Source organism: Pholcus phalangioides, unplaced genomic scaffold, assembly GCF_987345545.1.
Source record: "Pholcus phalangioides strain wild (caught in Gottingen) unplaced genomic scaffold, Ppha-v1.0 ptg000013l_1, whole genome shotgun sequence".
Lineage (NCBI taxonomy): Eukaryota > Metazoa > Arthropoda > Arachnida > Araneae > Pholcidae > Pholcus > Pholcus phalangioides.
The window spans coordinates 17,450,470-17,470,445 of NW_028301606.1; the positions used below are offsets into that span (position 1 = coordinate 17,450,470).

Here is a 19,976-nt window from a genome sequence, read left to right on the forward strand (position 1 = left end):
CTTCTTCTCTACTTGTATTATTCGCTTCAAATATGGATTTTTTTTATTCCAGATTCGTAAAAATTACTATGAATAATCTTCTCAATAGTTAAAAAAACGATATTGTTGGAAAAAAACACAACGAACCCATGAATTTTTACAGTAAACCAAACCCAAAAATGTTCATACATTTCATATGATAGAAAAACATGCTTATTCACTTACTCCATTTGTTTGAAATTAGTGATTTTTTTGATTGCATGTAAACATTTTTAAGCTCATTGCTGCATGTATTTCCAGTCCTTTTTTACCTCCCGAATTCATTCCATTTTATTTTTTTATTTGGTACAACAGAATCCTTGGAAAAATGGTAAACCTTCGTAGTTTATTTTGTATCAAATTATATTAAAATAATTTCAATAGTGCAGTGCATATTCACCAGCTGGCATAAGTCTACTGGAAATGTTTTTATCCTCAAATCTATATAGTTTTTCTGTATCTGAATTGTAGGCGAGTTAAAAAATCTACCTAACTACAAAAAGATTGGTCATTTTGAGATATGCGAAGCTAATAATTGGAAAATTATTTTGCACTTTATAGTCAGCTTAATAGTTTTTAGGTTTATTGTAATGAGACCATACACATATATGCGTATCATAAAATTTGCGATTGCTTGCTCCGACAGCTTGATTTCATCCATCGGCTTATTCCAATATGAGTCAGAATTTTCAATAGGACTACGACATCTGTCGGCAAACAGGCTGGATTCATCCTGGCACTTAGCAATAAGAGATATTTTTCAATTAACATACGAATTATATTCTAAGTAAGAATAATAATAAGAATAATTTTGTATATATTTTTCTTCGAAGCAGCAACGAATGACAATGCTTAGCAGTCCATTGGAATGGCAATGAAAGTTTTAAAATAGCCATTTCAATAACTGCAATTTTATTTATTCTGCTAAAATTACAGAAGTTGAAAATTACGCTAGTAGAACCAAACGTTAAATTCTCGCCTAGGAACTGTTTTTTTCGTAGTGGTTTTGCTGTCATCTTGAACTTCAAAAATATTAGCTAAAATAAAACTTTGCCTCTGAAATTTTTAAACTAAATAACTATATTCAAGAGAGAGAGGATGGACATTTAATAATCTTCTACATTTGCCATTTCCCTTATCTCTTTCACTTTCTGGTGCCACAAATGTGTGGATTGAATTTTCTCACCCAAGATTTTTTTTTCTTTGAAGCCCTTATTTAATGGATAGTATAGGTTTTGAGTTATAAACATGGTGAATATGAACATTGAGGGGTTTCCATCAGAGGTCAGCACTTAAAGTTGAACTTTCGGTGGGTTTTTAAGATGGCTTCCATAAAGAAAGTGCCTCCGGGAAAAGTTTGATTCATGACATAAAATTTTAGCAATAAAATTCGGGAAAATGCTATATGAGCAGATGAATATACCTGCATCATCTTGGCTGAAAGAAATTGAAGAAATTGAATTATTTCTTTACGAAAAAAAATGAAATAAAGAGTTATACATTTATGCTTTTAATGCATTTTTTGAGTTTAAAAAATTCAACAACATTTTGAAAATTCTAAAAAATGAATACTTAGGTCTGAAAGTGTTATAACTGCCCTTCTTACCATCAACGTCTCAATCCATTCTAGATACAGTGTATTACCGGTTCTTTTCTCCCATCAAATCATTAATGTTGGCGATTCTGCATAAGAAAAATAAGTGGAAAAAGAAACAACAGAGCGACTGACATTGTAGCATGTTGTTTTTAGGTCTTACTTATTGGAAGATTGACTTAATCTTTTCTTTTGATTCAGACCTCTCTCTGTCTGACTAGTTACCATTCCTTATCTCTCTTTTCCGAGAGAAAAAGTGTTGAACACTCTCCAAGTCAGACAGACCACTCCTATAGTTCGCATTCTGCAAGTGAGAAAAGAAGATAAGGAAAAGAAAGAAAAGGTAGAAAGAGATGGTATCTCTGATCTTCTAGGTTTATGTGTTTACCCTTATCCAATTACTTTTGGGATTTGGTGGCAAAACGTAGTGAGGACGAATTTGGGCCCCTGATTCGTTTTTATATATCTCTCTTCTCTATTTTCGTGATAGCTTCTTCTTTACAGATGACGATGGTGGGATTCCGAAATCTTCTGGATTCGTTTAGGTTGTTGTGCTATAGGAACTACAGTGACATCAATATGATGAGGGTTTTTTTTTTGCATTATTTATCCCAAAAAGAGGAAAAAAATTAAATCTCATAACCCAAAGAGATCATGAACATGTTTGGTATGCCTTCACTTCTCCTGCAGAGGGAAAAACCGAATCTCAATTTAATGTTCAAGCCCATAATTTATACGCTGCCTGACCAAACATGTTTGATCAAAATCGGAGAAGGCAAGTCTCGTTAGTCGTTTTATATTAGTAATCTACTTCGAAACCGAGAGGTACCTGGGTCAGCTCGCCATACGGCAACATTGCCAACTAAATGTATAAATTCACTACAAAATCAACTTGGTGGATAGTACAGTTAAATCAATGCCCCCCCCCCCCCTTCTAGAGCGGGGTAGCGAATTTTTGTATTATGCAAAGATCGTATTGAGGGCCTTCTGAAATGAGCCTAGAAAGCCGAATTTCTCTTCGGAAGGCCCTCAAGCCAAAACTTTTCACGGAAAATCTTAATCAATGGTGCGAAAAAAAAACAAAAAAACAACCAAACACAGGAATTATCTCGGGTTCTTCATGGCTAGAGAGTCCAGTCACTTCAGTATGTGGGAAAGAAAAACGAAATTGCCCGTTTCGATACGTCCCTTTCGACCAAATGGGGCATATAACCATCGTACTTATAACTGAGTTCCAGTCATCAATCGGTTAGTGTTATCAGAAACCTCGGGTTCCGATGAGATAACATTAAGTTGTGTGCAATGAATTAGACAGGGCAATTAGACAGTGCCATCGTATAAAATTTATTCCCGAATGGCATCTGAATGGCTTTTTTCCCCCAGAAATTATTCCCTAAAATGATACGCGATGAAAATAAAATTTTCATTACTAAACGTTCCAAAAAAAAAAAAAATCCACTGTCTAATATTATTTACCTGTGAACTAAGTATATTGCATTATATTTCTTTCCTCAAGCATAATTGATGTTACTGTCAGCGCGGTCTATATGCATTTACCTTCAGTATTTGCAACAACGAAGCGTCTCGAAATGATCATAAAAGCTTACGAGGCTCGATAAAGAGGGCAAATATTACGGATTAGAGGTTTTAGTTAACTTTTATACTCCCAATAATTTTTTTTTTAACCTTCATAATAATGCTGTCAGTCCGTTAATGAGCACAGGTTGAATATGAAGAGGGGGAAAAAAATGAGAAATTGACGGATAGTATTAGAAAGTAAACGTCTTGCATAACAACATCGAGAGATGAAATTCATACGCCTCTTATATTTTATGGAGAGAACCTATAATTTTTATTTTTTTCCACGAGGAATTTTTATTCCCGACGAGATTCTTCGTGGGAGAATATTTATTTTAGAGCGATGAATTCGTCGTCGCCGTCGTGATGATGGCGTCGCCCAAAATGACAGGAGGAGGGAGTAGTGTGTGTTGTTATGGAAGTTTTTTTCTTTTGAGGTGCCTCGCGTTTTTCTTGTCTGTGTTTGTGTGTGTGTGCAATATACAGTTGTGTGCCGCGGTAATTGGCAGTGAACGTCCTCCTCATCATTTGGCCGGAAAAAAAAAGAGAAAAGTTGACGGATATCCTCGCGTACACATCCCTAATTGGGAGCCGTTTTTCATCGGAAATGAGCGACGTTCGAAAATGATGGCGGCGGCGAAAGGTCGGTTTTTTGGTCTCGCCTCCGGGAATCAGATGTCATTTTTCACCAGGAGAAATGTTATTGGATACTTTTCATTGGGACCCTTATAACAATGTGTGCGTATGGAATGGAATCCACCTCTTTCTCCTGTATAGCGACGACGTCTCATCATTTTCTTCCAAGTGTAAATTTTCACTGCCCCCCCATTCCTCCCATTTTTTTTTTTTAACGACTCCATTTTCTATCTCGTTAAGGGAAGTTGGGACACGATATTTTTCAAACGACACTCTTGGATATGTGTCCTCCTCCTCTTCCTCTAGAAGGAAGACATTTCAATTTCGAACTCATAAATGTATTCCGGTGCGTATCGAAAAATGGTTTGAAAAGTCGATCGTTGAATTTCTGTTGTTAATTCAATTTTTGGCTTGAGTCTAGTTCGAATAACAACACAAATTTATTTAAAATTAAAATTCGATAAATTTCGAAATGTCAACAATAATCATCATCCGTATTGTTAATTTTGATGACTAAAGTAAGTGCAAAAATTCAATTAAACTTTGTTCAGTTGTCAGAATGATAGTCAGAGACAAATTAACGAGTTCTGAGGAACCGCGACATAAATTTTGACAATTATTTTCGCGACATATTATTTTGGGTATCCCGGTGACCTCAAATTTGAATTACGTCCTGCATAGCAATATACCAAAACAAAAGTATGAGCTCGGTGCACAAGAAGACAGACTACTAATGATAGTTTAAATAGATATAAATTAATAATGATTGAAAATCTGCTATATATAATTTATACCCCCTCCACCCCGCCTGTTGAACGCGAGCCTCTTGGCACGAGCCCCGATGCCCCAATCGTTACGAAGCTACAGATAAGAATACTAAAATAAGGTATATAGCAGGAGTGAATGTGGCCCAAAACAGCAATTGAAACTAACATCACACATTATAATTGTTTATTATACTATATAGAATTTTTTTTTGCTAGTATTAAGCCACAATAGAGCTCATTCGTGTCATTTTCTTTGTCTCGAAATCATACGTTTAGCTATATATAATGTGCTCTTATTTTTTACCATTTCTACTCCGTGCTGACCACAATCCAAAAAAAACGTGTTTTTTTTCCTGCCAATGTTGCTAAATCTCTGTGATCACATCGAAAGGGATATAGGTCGATTGCAGATTGCACTCACGCTCAATCGTTTTTGAGAATAAAATAAGTCGATTGCTCTCGTCTCAATTTCAGAAAGAAAGTTGCCCTAACCCCTTATTATTTAACATGACAGTTAAACCCTTAATATAAATTATTATTAGACAGATCCTTACCCGGGCAGCAAGCGAAATGTCGTTTATCTCTATTTTTCCTATTATAATATACGGCGGTTGACATAAATACAGTGACCACGAACAAGTTTCATCCGAAATAATTTTTAGGTATTTTTTGGAATTTTACTTCTTTCTACCCCGAAAAATACTTCGGTTTTGTTAAATCTCCATTTCTGTAGATACTGAGTTCGTTACCAGTAAGTACGGGTAAAAAATTAGTTCTGCATTTTAATTATAAATTTAAAAATATCGCAAACCGAACGAATGCATTAAGTGTACAAATCAAATAGAATGTCCACGTTGATGAAAATAATTCAAGTAATACTTAGTGCATCTCATTCTGAAAACATGACCGTTAAAGTTTGGGAATGCAGTACACATGTGAAAGAATTATGTATCGAACGATGAGAACGTACAGGAATTTAAAAAAAAATGTATGAACGGCCAAAATTTTTAAATGCCTCGAGTGATAGATGTCAAGAAGTACCAATAGATAGACCCGTCCCTGGTTCAACATTGAAAAATAAGTAAATAAATAGGCATTACGAAATGCATTGCTACGGGAATCAAGTTTTGCTAACTTTATTTTTTAATGGCTGAGGCTCATGAAAAGAAGTAATAAACATAATTTTAACCGATATTTCACTATTTGATTATTTTATAAGTAAGCACAACTCTTATCGGAATGATCAAATATTCTCCAAATTTATAAGAAATTGATTTCGCAGATGAAAAAAAAGACAAAATTTAATAAGAATATGACTATAAAATTTATACATGCAAAATACCAAAATAGTATTTAAAATGAAAGATAGATGGCGCTAGAACACGGAACTAATATATTTGGCATGCTAAAAAAACATTAACATAAAATGAAACTTTTTAAAAACGAAACCAAATTTGTCCACCACAGTAAAATAACAAAAAAAGTTGTTAACCGATGCTGTACTGCATTAAATATCAGTAGCGTTAAGCTGAAATGTATGAAATTTTATTTGAAAATGAATTTACAACACAATTTTTTTTTAATTGAAGAAAGAGACAAACATACTCCTCTAATATGTGTGGATTCAGAAATTGATGTTTAAACTCAACAACAGAGTGCTAGTAAAAAAAAATTCATATCACCAAATCAACATATTTGTGATAATTTCCAATGTCGTTCATAACCACCAAATTTCACGTAATTTTTAAAATTGGTTAGTGGCTACTTAAATAGCATGTTTGAGAACTTTCAATCCCCCCCCCCCCCCATCACGTACAATGACGAGAATGAGACTGAGGGCAATCGACCTGTTGCAGAAACAAGTTGAAAATTCAAACTCTTCCCATTTGGAGGGCAATCTACCGAGGCCCATTGAAAGTGAACACCTCAATACGGTGTAAAGAAGTAATATATTGATAGTTCGATTAAAAACCATATGCACAATCGTGACTCCGTTGTTGGTTTTGTTTCAGAAGGGAGGTAACATTTTCAACTTCTGCGGGGAGTCTTTAAAGCTGAATGGTTCACTGCCGATCACATCGTTCCCGGTTATCACCTACCAGAATGTCACAATGACCTCCGTTGTGGCCACTACTACCGGCCAACATTCTGTGGCTTTCCTTGGAACGAGCGATGGACGCATCAAAAAGGTAAATTGATTCTCTTATTATGATGCTGTATTTTTTTTTTCTGATTTATCAATAATTATACATTGTGTGAATCACATCGTTTCTATATATACGAAGCATACATACACTTCCTATTTGCCTATTAAAAAAAAGTCTCTATACAGTCGTCTATTTATCGTTCCATATCTCGTTGGACTGTCTTTAGCTTGAATTATGTGCACGCATTCGTCATGTAATTAATTTTATAATGTTCGGTATTATCTCAACGCTTTTTTTGATTTTAAAGCTAAATTTGTATCATTGGGTGTGCAATCGGTGGAACAACAAAGTGTCAGATGACTTCTAAGATATGATATTTTAGCAAGTTTCATGATTTTGATATCGATTTGGAAATTTGTGGTGGCCTATCTACTCCCTCTATCTTTTTTTCAACTGAGGCCACATCCTCTGAAGGCAAAACAGCTGTCACAGTCGGTTTGGTTATGGTGGCCCAGAGTCCTGATAATTTTGGCCAATTTTTCGCAATTCATGATCAATGTACTATTACTACCATTTAACCGAACGTGCACTTCATACACTTTCCTTTGCGAAATTTAGCCCATTTGTGCCCACTATGTCCATTTGAGTACGACGTGGATTTGGCTTTGTATAATATTTTAGCATTGCAACTAGATGTTGTATACTTTAGCAGGCGTAGATGACAACCCTACTCAGAGAATGGCATCGAAAAAATAATCAAGAATTCATTTGTGGTTTGGAAATGAGTTCTTGAAATTTGTGTATTTTATCATCTCGTAGGTACTTTTGTGTTCCACTTTGTTATCAAAGTTATATTGATTTTATGCACGTTATTATTTTGCAATTGGCAAATTTAGATTATAGTTTGATGTAAGTAACTAAGCAATTTAATTTCGTTTCTCTTTATTATTTTTTTTCATTTATGTCGTCATATTTTGCTGTCCTCAACTGAGGATACTTGTCTCCCAGTGTCATACTTCCTGTTGATATATTTAAATAAATATCTTGGAGTTTTCTTAATTGGTGCAATTTCAACAAAATATCCCAATATCGAAATGGAATACGAAGTGCGTCCAGGTGCCGGAATAAACGGGTTAGTGATCAATACACTGTATCAATAAAGAATCAATGTACTGTATCTTGCCGTTGAAATCGTGGGATATTCAGAAAAGAAAATGAAGAAATCATCTGGAATTTTCAGCTGACTTTTTGTGTTGCTGACCTCGAACCAGCTTAACAGAAACTGTACTATACCTAAACTCTTCTCGAGCATAAGCCTATTTCTGGTCTTTTTATCGATTGCAACAATTTTGCTGATTAACCAAAAATATTTGCAGCCAAACCAGAGGAAAAGTAAGCCAAATCGACCCAATGATCGGTAGCATTGCCAAATGGACACTTTTATTTCGTGAATTTTATCATTTGTTTATTTCAGTGTTTCCCACAGTTTTCAATATCTTTTGGGCTCTGGCTAATTGAAAAATCCGGATTATTGTAAAGAGCCTGCTCATTTGAGTGAAAAGACTGAGTGATCACACCATCACACTCACTCGGTCACTACTCCCTTTAAGCATACACGTGGCGATGAAATGCTGTCGGTAAATGCATCGTTTTTTGCTATGAATTTTCCGTCGGTGAATTTTCTATGAACTGATATTATTTGATCCACAAACGAGGACATAAAGCAAGGTAATTACTAGTCGGAAAAGCACTACGAGAAAGAATTAACTCAATATTATTATTATTATCGCTGCCCATTCCGAGAGGAGACTGAACTCTCATCTCACACACCTCAAGAACAAACAAAAAACACATAAGAAGAATCTATGCCTTTGTTCTATATATTTATATACATATTATTCTTTTCTTTTCCCAGCCATAACCCCCCCCCCCCTCCTGTCTTCCTGAAGATTGCAGGGTGATTATATTGAAATATGCTTCTGCACTTTGTGCCCTAATGGAAATCGATATCTCGCGGTCGAATCGAATGGTGGATGTTCTCTGTAGTTCTCTCTCTGTATATACTTTTCTCTATTTCTTTTGTTTTTTTTTTATTCTTTCTTAACAATCCCTTTCCCCCTTCCGCCACCGATACTTTTTTCCATCGCCTAGCTGTACACGCATTATACAGTACATTCAGCTTCCTACAGCCCACTCACTCACTATACGTACTACTTACTGCTTTTCTCTCACGATTTAGCAGAAGGAAATGCCTTTCAGTGTTTCTCTGGAACTGAACTAGGAACGAGTTTAGGGGGGCTTCAGAGAAGAGAGAAGCGAGATCAGGACTAGGATGGAATAAAAGAATTGCAAGACATGAGTGACTTAAAGGAGATAGAGATCAGCTGTTACAACCAGGAGATATGCCAGAGAAAAAAAGCCATGCAGTTCGATGGATGGACGGACGGTTGGATAGAAGAAATAGATAAGGAATAGTTCCTAAGACATAAAAAGAAAAAAAATATATACATATGGATAGAAAAGTTCTCTCGATATGAACTGAGAGGAGACGGAGAAATACGGGATATGAGTTTTCTCATTCAAATTTTTGCGTTTCCTTGAACCTTCACTCGTATAACGGGGTGCAGTAGAAGATACCTTAACAGAGACCATATCCCTCCATCATCCATCTGCCAGTTAAATGGATTAATGCATTCAGGCCCATGATTGGTATAAGAGAATAGGGATGACAGGGCGGTAACTAAGGATTTTTGCCGCCCGGGGAAAACGTGGTTAGTGATATTAATGCTATATGAATATGATAACGAAGGTATGTGTAAATAATGATGAATCATATTTTACTTCAGATAAACAGGAACGTAATGCGTGCAGTCCTGTGTTTACAGTGACATATGCAATGTATCAATTTTGACAGTACAAGAATGGGGAGAATTAGACATATAACTAGCCTTCATTTCACTCAAGATACAGTCGGCTCCGCTTAAACGGATATCAACGGTTTCAGCACATAATATCCTATTAAGCGGGGAATAATTCGATTAATTTTTAGCACCGTTAGTATAGTTTGTATATTGAAAACTGATGAAGGATCAATTTTTCATAAAGCTTGTGGGATAAATCAGACATCAAAATGAAATGAAAATTATATTGAATTAAAACGATTACAACGTGCAACATTTTAACTTTTCATAGCAAAACTTTGCTCTCTCTATGGGCCGAGAAAAAAAAATTAATGTGCCTCATCATGTGTAAACCGCACGTTACTCAAGCGATATTTAAATGTGACACGGGTCATTTTAAAGATCTGGTAATGTGCCACGGGATTCTCAAGTGATGTGGAACTGCACAGATGGTCACTTTTTGTGATCTGTTTATATGCCACTTTGTTCATTCTTACAAATTAAGTTTGAGGTCACAGGTCACATCAGATGACTTCGAGGACAGCATTTGGCCCACGGGTCATAGGTTGAGCATATACGGGGTAAAGTCTTAAAAAATTTTCTTCTCTCTTTTAAAATTTACAACAGAAACACAATTTTTAGAATTTCGGGACGACCCAATATACTAGAATTTTTATACAAAAATATAAAAAAAACTCTCATGCTCTCTCTCTTGGAAGTTGGTTTGTGTAATACGAATCTCTCTAGTCGGTATTCATTAAAAAGTCCCGCTATACCTGGTACGAAATATGATTTCTTCAAGAACGGGGAAAAAAATCGACAGCTTTCCTCTATTATTTGAACTTAATATCTTTTATAATTGCGTGTCAGTGAGGGTTTTGGAAAGGAAAAAAACCCATAGGCATTAATAATGATTTTTATGGGATATATATGACACTGGCAAAGCCCGAAGTTGGCCACTTAACGAAGTAGCCAGCTCAGTTGACCCGACCAGTGTCTGAAATTTGGGCTTTCAACAGCCCCTATATGTCCATCCCTGTACAGGGTGATTCAGAAAAGATGGGAAAAACTTTAGAGGTGTTAGTGCACAAAAATAATGATAAATAAAATAAATATATAAATAATAAAAAGCAATAATAATATTTTCATTTTTTTAAAATTTAATTTTTAAGTTTTTTTTATTTTTGTGTGTGTGTACTACCACCTTTTAAAGTTTTTTCCACATTTTCTAAATCACCCTGTATATTTATCACTAAGAAATCAATATTCAGATTCATATTCAAATTCATAATTGATCATTAAGGTTTCTATAGCTAAAAATAATAATTATGGTTAGCTATGGAATTAGCTTGTGCTTTTTTATGGCTAATTATAGATGGCCATAATTATCACACAAAAAATACGCAAACGTTCCAATGGCTCCGAATCATAGGAATCGATATGGGGATATATAGAGATCGGATCGATGTATATGATCCCCTGCTAAAGCCCGAATATCGATATAATATATGATGCTGCTAAAGTCCGAATTTCTTACATTGGTCGGGTTAGCTGGGCTGGCTACTTGACCAACTTCGGACTTTGACAGTAACATATATATTGAATAACTGGGACACTTTGTGCGAGCCTTGAGGTGAAATAATGACGTGAACTTGGATAATGACTGTGGCGTACAATGTTGTCAAATTATTGGCATGAATTGTACTTTTTTTTTATGTCAAGAAAAAATGCGCTTTACTTGTGAAGAAGCTCTACGTGTAATTATGTTACAAACTTCGTATAATAATAACTTAATATACAAACGAATTTTATTCGTGTTTTAATGATGTTAATGCGAAAAGTATATGAACATTTGAAGCTATGCAAGAAATTTACTTTCAACTAATGAAATAATAAAGATGAGAGATATGAAGATGGCCCATGCAATATACTAGGTTTAATGACAGCATTGCAACAATGGGTATGGAAGTAGACCTGTGACACTTAAAAGATGGACTGCTAAAATGAGCTAAAAATTTGCCTTTCAAGAATGAGTTCAAAGATAGATTGTAACAAGGAGTTCAAAGATAGACTGCAACAATGAGTTCAAAGGTAGACTGCAACAGTGAGTTCATAGATAGTTGGAAACAATACACATAACAAACAGACAACAAAGACAGACAGATACAATAAGTTTTGAGATATGATAGTTGGCATTTTTCTCATAGTTGGCAACAATGAGTTCAAAGATCGACTCCAGCAATATGAAATCAAACGTAATCTCCAAAAAATGAGTTGAAAGATAAACTGCAACAACGAGTTTAAATATAGACTGCATCAATATGGATTCAAAGATGGGCTGTAACAATAAAGGAAGCTTTAACTGTTACCGTGCAGGGATTACGTCATTGATGACAGTGCAATAGGTATATCTCTGAGCATGCATTTTCTTGTTTCTAATTAGTCGCACATTTTTCATGTTGGACTCGTGTAACAGATGAAAACATGACATCATTGTCAGCGTGTGGTTCGGGGGATAAAAAAAAGCCTCATAACATACATTCAGCATCGACGTTATCTCCCTTATTGTTTTGTATTCGCAATAGATCAGGCTGCTTTGAGTCATAGCCGATGGACAAAACCGGCTGCGATGAATAAGACAAAAAAAAAATATTAAAAGATAGGTTTTTAACGATATACATAAAAAAAGTACTAAAAAATCAGTTATGCAGGGATTCGACACGCTGTTAAAAGAAAAAAGGATCGACTCCGAACCCACCCTGCGGGACACGCTAGTGGTGAAACATACCCCGTGTCGTAATTCTTAGGGTCTCTCTCTCTCTCTCTCTCTCTTGGCTTTTCTGCATTCCATTGGCTTCACGCGTCATGCCTTAACTCGACCCGCGTAAATCGAGGTTATTGCGGGTGTGGGTATACCGACAACAGCTCTCTCTCTACCACCATCCAACCAACCACCATGACAACATACCATGGGAAGGGTACACACGTGAAAGATTATTTGTTGAATCTATGAGCTTACACTTTCCTCCTCGAACCACCAAAAAAAATAAAAGTATCAGGGAAAAAAGAAGCGATATTTATATGCATTTTTGGTGAGAGTCATAGAAGGATGATCACATATAACAGAGGAAAGGGTATATACCAGTTTTCTTTGCTGTTTTCGAAGCCAAAGCAACTTCAACCTCATCCCTCAACCCCGTTTTCGTGATTTCATCCTCCTCCTGCTTCTTCTCGTATGCTGCAATGTGGTTGATAAATGGTTGTTCGTGTAGTCACGTATCCTAGCTTTAGCCCACCATCCAACCTTTCTCCTTGCTAGGGATTAATATGGGTTGAATTCTGTCTGTGTGTGTGTGTGTGTAGAGGTTGGGGCACACAACAGCGATGTATAGTATGGTGTGTGGTGCGAGGAATGAGAGTGTTTTGGGGGAGGGTTGAACAGTTGTAGTCATATAATTATTTTGTTTTATGGTGGGCTCATTTGGTTATGCAAATTCTTCACTTTTACCGTTACACTCCGGGGAAATGGGTGAACTCTTTGGACGCCATGCAGCCATTTATCCATTTCGCTCTACCACCTCTCTCTACCTTCTTGCTGAATATGGGCTGAGGGTAGGAAGGAAAAAAAAACAACCGAGAGGTTTTGATGATGGTTGTATACCCTACGTGCTACGGAGAGTCCTTGTTGAGCAGACAAATTGGAGTCGTAAAAGAAAATATATAATGTTTTTTTTTTTGTTGGAAAGATGGATGCCTTCCATCCTTCCCAGTGTGGTTTCTGTGGTGGCTCATCCTTTATTATGCAGGCGGCATGACTCGCTTATAACCCTTGGCGACGCGGCCATCATCATTATCATCATTGCCATATTGAAATTATCCATGGATTCCCATATTAAATAATAAATGACGATATCGAGCGGAAAGATTTTGAACGGCTATTTAGTATAGGAGCGAATTGGTGCAATTGTTCTCTATATCGTATTTTTTCTGATGTATGTCACGTGTTAGTTTATTCATTCATTTATTTTTTTCTCGATTATCGTAACTGAAATATAAATGACAGAAACATAAGACATTTTTTTTTTATTGGTGCAACAGTTTGAAAACTGGTAATGCTTGGACTTCCTATGCATTCATCGCTGCTGCGTAATGAACACAGTTCCGAATACGTTGAGAACTTGATAATATGATTTGTGTTAGTAGGGGGATGCTTCTGGCCCTGACAACGGCAGGCACGCGGGAATGTGGGGCTGCCATTAGATCACTGGATTCAACCATTGCCGATGGCATTGCTTGCCGAACAATCGCTGCATATGCCTATAATTCAGGCAGGATCACCGGTATTAAATGCCAGTGAATATCTTCATTTCCCCGTAGTGTCTCAGACGTTCTCAATCGGATTCAGGTTCAGACTTTTTAAGTGGTCAATTTGTTATAGAGAAATTGGAAATTTCATCGAACAAGATTTTAGCCAAGTGGGACCTGTGAGAGAAACAAATTTCATGTGTTCCACTCAAGGTTCATCGAGATGACCTGCCAGCAGCTGTATTCAGTCATCTGCCCATTGTTGCCCATCTTGTATTCCGTGATACTAATATCTATAGAGTTATAGGTAGGTTTAATGAGTCCGAGTAGCGCAATGGTAAGATGTTCGTCTACCACTGTGAAGGTTATCGTCAAGGACCACGGGTTCGATTCCGGCCTAAGAACATCACCTATCGAACTTGTGGCGAACATCGCTAGATGGCGCCTTCATTTCCCACCCATTCCACTAGGAAGATTTAATGACACTCAACCTTCTTTATAAGCTACTGTCGATTTTGAAAAACAAGGAAAAGTTTTTTGTTCAGCAGCTCCATAGCTCATCATCCCCTCCCCCCCCCCCCCACCAAGTATTTAATTTGCTGATAATTCAATTTATAACATCTAAGATAATATACCAACGATATCGAAAATTATCGGACTCAACTGAAAAACGATTTCGAATATCCAAAATCGATAGAAAATTCTTTTTTTTATTATTTGCTTTATGAGCTTTATTGTGTTCTTTTTTTGTTCTCTTTCTTCGACAATCGATCTTTCATTTTTTATATCGATTACCGATTCCTTTATTCTTATAGTTTTTTGCTTGATACGGATACTAAAGTCACATACCTAGGTTATCTGTTTTCTATTGTATGGTATTGAAAAAAAATAGGATATATGTATTGTAATATTGTAGTATGGGTATGAGAGTAGTATTGAATATAAGTGCTACTCCTGAGGCCTGGAGGAATGGTACCTCTGCAATGGCTCAATAATATCTTGCCATTCCGAAGTATGGTCGTCTTCGTGAGTTTAGCTCAGCCATTTCCACAGGATACCTTACTTGAATGAAGTAGGATACACTCTTTGAATAGAACAATAGTATGGCCATCATTTGGCAAAGTTTAATAAACGATGAGCCAGGAATAATTCTCGTCTACCTTGATGTTACTTGGATGAGATACAGACTATTCGTTATACTCGGCATGAACCTACATTCTGCAGCGGGTTCCTTGACGATCCTCGTTCCAGGATTTTCACGAACCCCTCTATAATAAATTTATAGCACAAAGATGGATAAACGAATATGATTCACCTTGGGGTAGAGACATACGCAGGAAGGAGAGGACACGGCGGCACTTGCCAGCCAAAACTATCAAAAACTTAAAAAGAAATATACATTTATTTTTTTGTAAATAAAAAAGAAAATCTAAAGCATTTTCGAAAGAACATTTATTTGTATTTTTAATCAGTTTATGTTAATTCAAATGCTTTGTAAAAGTTGGTAACTCAAAATTAGTCTGGAAGAAATTTCTTGGGCCTCTTCCAACGAGTCGCTTCTGTGTACTATCGTAAGGCCCCGGGTCTTCATTTTATAGTATTTGGTTTTGTATTTCTATTTTGATCCTCGAATCTCTCATCATGTTTGTTCATAGTACAGTAGAACTTCAAACTTTTTAAATCGTGATCACCGTCTATGTCTATCATCACGACAAAAACCAATATGTGAATTTCGACGTATGCTTTGAATCGGATGAGCGCGCTAATCTCCAAATAAAACCTAAATGAGGTGCTTCCTAACAATATTGAATAATGTCTCGTTAGCCAAAAAATCCGTCGAAAGCATATGTATATAAATATCGAGCACCCTGGAGCTCAACTGAATAATAAATATGTCTGATTCACGGTCCTTCAACGAGTTCAGAATCTTTTCTTGAACCCATTTCACTGCATCATTACGTAAGATTTAGAAGTTGCGGGAGATGCACAGGGTGATTCAGAAAGGATGGGAAAAACTTTAAGAGGTGGTTTTCATCAATAGAAACAATTGCCATCAAAGAATGCATGGTCTAATATGAAACGCGAATGCTCAAGCGCGTTTGTAAATGGCCGCTCCACAAACGTTAAAACAGCATTCCTGTTGAAATTTATCGGGAGAAAAAGAACACCATGCAAATGCATACATTAGGGAAGAAGAAGGTATCGTACGCAAATCTGCGTCACAGTGCATTACTCCGGGAAGCAAGAAAGGATCCCGTTTCGCACAGCTGCCGATGCAAGCGCGCAAATGCTTGCGGATTGGGTAACCATCTGTGGGGGAAAAGATGGAGCCGATATTGCCATATGGCGATGTGGCCTGGGTATCTTTCGGTTAGTGGGGAAAACGCTCTCCGTACATTCGTGCTGCCTCTGTGGTGCTTCCGTTTGCAGCTCCGTAAGTGAAATGCATGTCTGCTTTTTTAGTATTACAAAAGTACGCCATTATACCGTACGTTAAACTGTTAGAACGTTTGCACGCTGGAATAACTTCACAGGGCTGGCTCCCTCACCTTTTATTCACTGTGTCGCAGATTTGCATACGGTTTCTTCTTCCCCAGATTACATTTGCATGCATGATGTTCTTTCTCTCCCGATAAATTTCAACAGGAATGCCGTTTTAACGTTAGCGGAGCGGCTGTTTCGAAACGCGCGTTTGCGCGTTTCATGTTAGACCATTCATTCGTTGATGACAGTTGTTTCTATTGGTGTGTACTATCACTTCTTAAAGTTTTTCCCATTCTTTCTGAATCACCCTGTATAGTCAACTGAAATCGAACTTTGGTTAAAGGCTTTGAGATCATTTTTGTGAATGCTCATGACCATGGGTATGTGTAGTACGTACTGTGGGCGTAGTACTTATTTAAAATAAAAATATTTTATATTGTCTTTTGGCGAATAAATAATTTCACGATATTTATGAAGCTAAGTAGTGTATCGGGTTTGAAATGTAGGTTTATGGGATCAAAAAAAAAGAAACTTGAGAAGCAATTCGGTGAAGTTAGTCAGAAAGACTAAAATAATCGCAGTACCCCTCGAGTTATTAATAATACTAATTATGAAAGTATGTACCGATCATCAACACTTAACGATTTCTTAGTTCGTGTAAGTGACTATTCCGACATCAGTGTCGTTGGTTTTCTTCAAAGACTGAAAAAAAGAAGATACATTTTACTAATGATGATGTTTATGACAATTTTAGGATGATGCAGTTTTGAAAATCTTAATTTTTGTTAGCTGATGATGAGGTCGTCGCTTCTGTAATATTATGGGTGTCGAAAACACGTTTCTTATGTATAAAAGAGGTCGTTAGGAAAAGGTCGTTTTGAAGTTGATCGAGCATAGCCCAGTTTGGCGTTTATCCTAAACTTACCGCCTCTTGATCCTTTCTCACTCGGTGGCGAAGAGATAATCACGAGTTTAGCTCTTCAAATTGAATGGCAGGCCAAACTTGCACGGGGGTTATTTGCTGATGGGCCGCTTCACATAATTAGAGTTTATATTAAAATTTTGATATACATTTTGGGAGAGGTTTAAAAGGAAAAAAAAATAGAAAAGTAGGAAATGCTTCCAATAATATCCACTCTAGAAGATGATGAGCATTCGTATAATCGATAGGGGATTTTAAGCTAACGTTTTCACCGTCCAATCGCCCTTCTACTGGTTCTTTGTGTGTGTGCGTAGATGTCGGTTATTATGGGCGAAAAGTAATTAGGTTCTCATCCGTCGAGTTTCTATGGCACATCCCGCCTCAACCCCTTCTATACCAGGTACTTCCAAAATCATGGAGGGTTTAACTAAGTAGCATTATATGGGAAAGCAGTGTTTATCGTTAATTGCATTGCACGTAATTGGGGAGTGAGGGCACTGCACGCAAGGGCTTCCTTTCTCCGGAGAGTAAGTGTGGGTGAAGGATGGAAAATTTGAAATTGCGGAGCTCGTGGATGTATACCCGAAAAGATTATGCCGAGTTTTCAAAGTATAGAGTTAACTTACGTCCCCCCGATCGATTGAAAAGTTGCTCACGGGAACGCCTCTTGAGATATGTGACGTATCCCTACACGAACTCACGCACAATTTTCACGCGGTGTGTTGCGCTAATTTGAAACTCTTGTGATTTTGACATTCGGAATGAAATAAATTGTGGGCGGTGGCGCAGTGGGTCTTGGTTAACGAAACTCGTTTAATTCCAATTCTACGCTTGCGTTATTTCAGGAAGAGTTCTTCGTGCGTTCCTTTTGCGCGTGTTGTACCTCCTGCCGATGACATTCTTATAAAGGTACACCTTAAACATTTTTGACGGCTGCTGCGACAATGGCGGTTGTGACAATGTATCTTCGAGGCCGAGTGGATAATTATAGTATGTTGTCGGATTAACTAACGCGGAAATTCTATGCGAGCGATTTTATGTGAAATTCCTATTTATTTTCATCTAATTGATATATGCTTTTTCCATGCATTTGTCAAGATAACAAACACGGGAAAACCACGAAAACCAGACCATTTCAAAATTATTTTAATATCGCATTTATCTATCCAAGTAATTTATAATCATGTATTTATTTACTCACACCCCTCTCGACTAATACAAAAAAATGATAAAATCTTTCGAAGAGAGCAACGACTGTGAAAAATTCAGCACTAGTCCATAGACTAGAGGAGTTTCGATGCGTTGCTGGTGGGCCACATATGGCTTTCGAAGCTTTTTGCAGTGGCCTGTCAACGAAAATGATAACATAGTTACAGAATTCATAGAAGTGGAAAAAGAACCTTAATGAAGAAATATATTCCAGAATTGGTGAAAGAAATAATTTCAAAATTACTTTTAGAATGCATTTCAGTACTAATTAGAGACAAATTAAGTCTTCACGAGAGACAATTCATAATTATATTGAAAAAAAGTTTCATAATTAATGAGAGAATGGCCAGAATTTTTGAAAGAAATATTTTCAGAATTAATGAAAATGTTTTCCATAATTAATGAAAATGTTTCCCATAATTAATGAAAATGTTTCCCATAATTAATGAAGATGTTTTCCATAATTAATGAAAATGTTTTCCATAATTAATGAAAATGTTTTTTAGATATAATGAAAATTATTTCTAGAACTGAGGAGAACGTTTATAATTAATGAAAAAATAATTTCAGATTTTTTTTAAAACTCATATTTAATTGAAAAATAACTTTTCAGAAGCAGTGAAAATTCATAGTTAAAGAAGAAATAATTTCATAACTAATGGAAATATCATTTCATATATTTAATGAAATATACTTTCACAGCGAATTAAAATACATAATACTTTCAGAATTAATTGAAATACACTTTTATAAATATATTTTCAGAATTAGTGAAAAATAATCTCAAAATTAATAAAATTCTCCAGTAATATAGGATTCACCCCTTTTAATAAGGCCTCGTTGGGCCTACCACAGTGTGAATCTAGATACTACAGTATGACTTGTTAGCCGTAGGGCTTCACGAAAATATTTTTTATCCCGCAATGTCTAAAAGGTTGAACATCTCTGCCGTAGACAACGTGTCTTGAACTTATGCACCGAAAACCATAAAACTTTTCATTAATGATTTAACGAAAATATCTATATTATAGAACGTTCTTTAAAGACTCTCGTACCATCATGGGATCCGCTTAGCTAAAACATCGGAAAACTACGTAGACAACAATAAAAATCGAACTTCATTGTCCTAGTTCCAAACATTCGAATCACGAAACTGAATTCAGAAAACATTCTCAATACAGTCGGTGTACCGCAGGGGTGTAGGTGAACGCAAGAGCATTCAAGTACCCTTTTTAAACGGTTTTCTCTCGATGTATAAAACAACTTCAACCAAAAACGAAAAGAAAAATATCCCGATTCCATAATATAGTACAACTCCCCTGTAAGTGTCTTATTGTTTAGTCGTACTTCTGGAACTCCGGACAACTTTATTCGATCTGCTCTCGAGTTTCCTGCCCCTTACGTGCTTTTACCTAT

The 19,976-nt window shown here is 36.3% G+C and overlaps 1 protein-coding gene across 7 annotated transcripts in view; it reads left to right on the forward strand.

The window, feature by feature from the left end:
* LOC149078684 (plexin-B-like) overlaps window positions 1-19,976 on the forward strand; it is a 316,513-nt gene that overhangs the window by 198,005 nt on the left and 98,532 nt on the right. For 4 of the 7 annotated variants that reach the window (XM_089240827.1, XM_089240832.1, XM_089240828.1 and 1 more), the window contains one exon: window positions 6,606-6,782. In XM_089240827.1, coding sequence (XP_089096953.1) covers window positions 6,606-6,782 — 177 coding nt within the window. The remainder of the gene's footprint in view (window positions 1-6,605; window positions 6,783-19,976) is intronic. The other 3 variants (XM_089240830.1, XM_089240833.1, XM_089240831.1) reach the window with 1 other exon arrangement.